The following is a 6,000-nucleotide window of genomic DNA, read 5'->3' as shown; positions in this document are numbered from 1 at the left end:
GCAGCAACATCAAAAAGTACTACAAGTACCAACTGTTCTTACCAGCGGAATGCAAAATCCTAAAGCTCCCGACGACGAACACTTAAAGTGCTGACACAGAGCTGCGGATACACACCTGAACCCAACGGCAGAGAAAAAAAATTGGCCATTTACAATAATAAATAGTTTCACTGTACCTTGCGACTACAAATACTACTTTGAAGACTAACTATTTGCACACTTTCAAGCCCACCCTATATGGCAGGAGTATGCAGAGCATGTGTTCTACACGAACAAAATGTTTAATCAGCGCCGAGTGGTTGGCATACAAGTCACTGAGTGGGCTTAAGAACACTGCTCATCTGTTCAGGTAAATTGGTCCTATAAGCATATGGTATATAGCATAACACTGATTTTATGCTGAATGTATAGGCAGTGATTTAGTAAAACGGTTTGGATTTTCTTGTATCATAATTTTCTTGTATAAAGACTGGTTTCATGCATTGGCATTATGTGAACCTTATTTGGATGATTTGGAGAATTTTCCTGACTTTCATAAGAATAAATGTCCTCTTGTCACACTCTTCATACTCAACCAGTCCGAAAGCTCATCACCAGCCATAAATTCAATGGCAAATGACCATCAAAACTTTGACAGGTTACCATGATGGCAGATGCTTTGACTCATGTACTTTAACATTCAAAAGGAGTGGGTGAGCTACAGGGATGGTCAGGACTCAGGGATGTGTAAAGTATTTAAAAACAGACAGATCTGAGGCCCTAGCTAGCATGTAGAGGCCTGCCCCACAGTTTACATGGAAGAGATAGATGGAGAGATGAAATGGGGCTCAGATGCTTTACATGCAATATGAAGGCTCACATGGTATAGAACAAGAGGCCAGTCTGTGTGGGAGCTGAACTGTGGAAAGTGCCCAATGGGAACCAGATCAATCCACCAATGGTTTTCTGACTGCTTGTTTTTTGATTGAGACCTGCCAAGGATCAGCCAGTGATAATGGATTTATGACCCTAACCACTATACCACACTAATCGCCTCCATGGTGATATGGTAACCATTTGCTTATTTTCTCATTGGTAATTTGGTCTGATGATACAAGAGACCAGGTGGTAATTTGGTCTAGTGGATAAGAGACTAGGCTTAAAAACTGAAACCTTTCTGAAAAGCATCACCTTTTATGACAAATGTACTCTTTATTTCCCTTGGGGGGGGGGGCTGCTTTCATCAATAGCACACTGTAACCAGCCAGTACTTACATCAAGAATTCCATGGCAGAAAATGTGCAAGAGAATTCAAAACATAATTATGGGCCCTCAAGGGCGTAACTCAACGATGGATGACTCGGCTTTGATTTTGATTAGTGGGTCTCAATACTTTGCTGATTACAGTGCTTTAACTGTGTGAGCTCTACAGCTTACAATTGCATTACTGTACATCACAAAATGGATTTACAGTGCCAAATAGAAACATAAAGACTTTATTGAATGCTGCTCAATCCCCATGTGATGATCTTTCATTACAAAACTGTTTCCCACAAACTGCAAGTAAAGAGATTGGAATGGTACTCTTATAACAAACATTTCAGAAATACTTGATCAAGTAGAACGTACAAGACTTCTAAAGTAAACTTTTCCGATTTTATATTTAAGAAACATACTGCATTTCCATTACATAAAACAAGAATTTCATCAACAAGAGACTGAAAAGGGGTACATACAGCACCCAAATTACAGCAGACATCTAGTAATGCTCTGGTTTTTTGATCAACACTTATTTTTCACCCCTTTTCATCTTTCAGCAAAGCAACGAGGTACAGTAGAATCAGTATTATTGTGCCATTATGGCTTTTGGTTCTTTACAACTTCAGAAGTGCATATATGGCATAGTAATGCTAGACTACAGGCACCACATTGCTGTTAAATTATGGATAGTTTTTGTTTTTAAAAGAAATTTAAATGAAATTTAAAAATATATATTCTCATTTAATATACGATTCTAGTATGAAAAATAGAGCACTGTAAGAGGGTCCAAGAAAGAAAAGAATTAAGTGGTTCAAAACCTCTCCTACTTCTCTTTTTAATGTATTTTCATTTCAAATGCATGCGAGATACCAAAATTGTAGGATTGAGCTAAAGCCCACATTTGCTATAACTATTCCTAAACCTATAATAGGTACAAAATAGTGGGCAAAATGCAAAAGTCCTACAATCGTGTCAACCCCTAACATTTTTAAGATTTTCAAAATGTAAAAACGTAATGAATGTCTTTGCTGGCTTGCACTCCATAGCTTCTCCGCTTAGGGCTTTGTAGATAAAACTGATAGATTATTGGTCACCTTTCATGTTATTTTTTTAAAGGAATTGTTAAGACAGAATGGGGCACTTCCACAACCACTTAAAACAAGGTGTGTTGAGCAGTGCAATGGTGGCAACAGGTGCTCTGTTGAAGTGTTGTTTCCCACGTCACAGTGCATAAGTTTTCAATAATATAGCCAGCAATGCTACACTTCCCATACTGGTCAGTACAAGTTAAGTGTTCAGTTGTGCCATTTGCAAACTCTTAACTATTGTTATTCTATCATGCTGGAAAAACACAAGAAAGCATAAAACTCACTTTTGTACAAAATTATTTATCTGTATTCTATAGCTGCCAATGTAGAGAATAGGACTGGGACTAACACAGGTTCAGTAAACCTAACACAAAGTGTTACATTTTTTAATACTTAAAAACAATAGGAGCCAGCTAATTTCCTTACATTAGCAATGTGCAGACTTTCTTTCCTTAACTTTTTCAAGAATACTTTTGAAGGAAAAACATCCAAAAATACAGTGCATGTTTAAAGGTAAAAAAAAACTATACACAGCAAGTGATCATAGTGGAAAACATTCCTACTACGTATACTAACAGTTTTATAACCAAAGAGTTTGTAAAGTATTCACCTGCCACTGTATATGCTAGTCACACCTGAGCTGCGGTGATAAAGGTTAAAATATATAAAATAGGAAACGTAAAATTGTGGGCATTTAACTGAGTGGGGCACAGACGTACCTTAGCTTCATTTTAGATAGTAAAGTGGAGCTAAACGCTCTTTAATTTTAAACCAAGGTCTGCAGCAGTGTGAAAAGCACATGTAAAATAAAGGATAATGTACAAAACTAACGACTACACCTATGTGCAACACAATCAAGAATTAAAGATTTCAAGTCATTATTCTCACCACTCCCATAATTATCGCACTCATATCAGGGATGATAAAATTCATTAATTTGTGTGAAACCTTAAAAGTGACACAATAAATCAATGATTAGAAAAGTTTACAATATGTGGCCACGGTGTAACATCGAGCTATTTCAAGTCCACAAAGATTTACAGTTTGCCAAAAAAAGTTGGCCATTTACATTTTTTATCATACTGATGAGGTTTGGTTTGTACTTTTTACATATTTTAAAAAAATGTGTACAAAATGATGCCTATAAAGCAGAGGTTGCTGTAATTTGTATTATTTGGCAATTTTACTGATATGTGCCTTTTGCACATTGTGACTAAATTTCTGCTTTTCAGCTAAGGCTTTCTTCAGCTTTAGCTCGTCCAACTTTCTCCATAATTCTTCACGTTCCAATTCTTTTTTTCTCTCTCTGTAGAAAGAAATATGAACATTAATGAAAACTACTAAGTAAAGACTGCAACACATGGAGTGAGGTTGTGTGGAGCTATGCTAATGTGCGGTTGAGAAAATGTAAATCCTTAAGTCAATGACAGTTCTATTGCACAACCAAAGCATTTTTCAGATAACATATCAATACTTTGCTTTGAAAGGATCATAATTATTGAATTAATTACAACTAAAACACTTAGAAAACTGTACAGATTTCAAAATGATAGCATTGGTAAAGTAAACAAGGGTAATATTAGGTGCATGGCAAGTATGGACAAATAAAGGTGGCTAGAAACACTGGCTTTCCTAAATACGAGATTGATGCATCTACAGAGGAAGTAGTTTACTTTTTTATCTTAATACTATGTCTTAATATGAAATATATGCCGTTTAAGTGAGAGACAGCATGATTTTCAATAAGGCAATTCGACATACCCACTGATGAGGCATTGCTCTGATATGCTAGACGTGCATAAGATCAGTAACGTTAAGGAGCATTAAGGCAATCATTTAACATTATAAAGTTGAGATGTTAGACACCACAGCGTGATGAACAATGTATGTTATCTACTTTGAACACTGGTTTTACAATCTTGTATCTGCCATAGCTTTGCAGTTTTGCATTATTATCTCTCAGTGAGTCTGGTAGCAGAATAGTTTAAAAAAATTTAAACATAGGATCTAGGCCTCTAACATGTCAACACTGTTAATGGTAAATAACAGAATCCTCTTTGTATTACCGCATTAATTATAATATTTTGTTGTACACTGGTGTAAGGTAATCATACTTACTGTCTTACCTTCTTTAGGCTCAATATGCTATACTCCATGCAAGACATCAAGATGCAAAAGCTGGGATTACAGATACACAACTTATGTTTCATGTTGGATCTTATATAAATTCAGTGTTTGCATAGAACAGCAAGTAGTAATAAGGTAGTAAGAGCATAAGAAACATAAAAAAATCCGGAATGTATATTTGCCAGCCCAATAGTTGGCATCAACCAGGATCTCAATGGTACATTCTAGCAAATGCATGCAGAGAAAGGCATGTATTTGCTTTACACATTTAGCACCTTCGCTGCCAGGTCTCTCACCCCCGTGCGATGCACCTTATTTTTTTTGCTATTTGGGGTTGTTTGCACTTAAGCCCCCATTAACCATTTGTCCACATATGGTATCCATTCCAAATGTGTATCCTTTTCTTCAAACATCCCGAGGACTCTAAAGATACCCAGGATTAGTCCCCTCCCCTGGAGGGGACTACAACATTTGGAAAAATACAGCTAAATATTTTTTGGGGGAAACATGGGAAAAAAGTGCTGAACAAGAAAGTGTCTGCTTTTTTCCCCAGCAAATGGTATCAAGGAAGGGTTTGTGGTGCTAAAATCACCATATTCCCAGCTTTCAGGAACAGGCAGAAAACTAATATTTTCTACAGTTATGGCATTTTACTGGGACAAAGCCTATTTTTGTGCTTTCAACCTCCTTCCAGTTAGTGGTAGAAATGGGTGTGAAACCAATAATGGATCCGGGAAAGCTTTACATTTCTGAAAAGTGGACGGAATTCTGAATTCAGCAAGGGGTAATTTGTGTAGATCATTCAAGCTTTTCCTATGGAAAGTAACAGTAGAAAAAAATATATATATATATTGGAATTTTCTTGAAAAGAATCCTCTGCAAACCGAAAAATGTAGCGAAACAAACTATCACTTTTTCCTTACATTTCTGTCTGGGATCACCGTACCAGCACCAGCGTTCCACTTGGTCCCCCGATAAAAATGATCTCACTTGTGGGGATGTCTATCCCCTCAATTTCTATGTTTTTGGCCTCTCCCAGTCCATGCCCTTCCCTGTCGCAGGCACTTGGCCCACCCACAGAAGGGAGGTAGCATTTTTATCAGGAGACCTTGAGGACCTGGGGGAACGCTGGGTGGTACGGCATTTGTGCAGGCCCATTGATTCCATACCTTTGCCACACAGAAAGTTATGGAAATTTGTGATTTTTTTAAAGCAAAATTTGAGGTTTGCAGGAGATTCAGGGTAAAAGAACATTGGGGGATCCATGCAAGCCAACCCTCCCTGGACTTCTTCGGATGTCTACTTTCCAGAAATGTCTGGGTTTGGTAGATTTCCCTAGATGGTAGCTGAGCCCTATGCAAAAACAGGTTGTTTTGTGATAGATAGGGCCACCCGCGTTTTTGGTCCGGGCTCAACAGCCATCTAGGGAAACCTACCAAAGCCAGACATTTCAGAAAACTAGACACTAGGGGGAGTCCAAAGGTCTGTGTACTCCCAACATTTTCCCAGAATCCCCTGCAAACCTCAACTGTAGCTAAAAAGTCAC

The 6,000-nt window shown here is 37.6% G+C and overlaps 1 protein-coding gene across 1 annotated transcript in view; it reads right to left on the bottom strand.

Annotated features, from left to right (window-relative positions):
* Positions 1-1,459: 1,459 nt before the first annotated feature.
* The window catches only part of PPP2R5A (protein phosphatase 2 regulatory subunit B'alpha), an 836,659-nt gene continuing 832,118 nt past the window's right edge, over positions 1,460-6,000 (bottom strand). Inside the window, exon 13 of the mRNA XM_078649746.1 lies at positions 1,460-3,633. Coding sequence (XP_078505872.1) covers positions 3,498-3,633 — 136 coding nt within the window. The 3' untranslated portion in view covers positions 1,460-3,497. The remainder of the gene's footprint in view (positions 3,634-6,000) is intronic.

Source organism: Lissotriton helveticus, chromosome 6 (assembly GCF_964261635.1).
Source record: "Lissotriton helveticus chromosome 6, aLisHel1.1, whole genome shotgun sequence".
NCBI classification, from domain to species: Eukaryota; Metazoa; Chordata; class Amphibia; order Caudata; family Salamandridae; genus Lissotriton; species Lissotriton helveticus.
The sequence above is the reverse complement of the archived record's forward strand: the minus strand, read 5'-3'. Positions and strand labels throughout refer to the sequence as shown.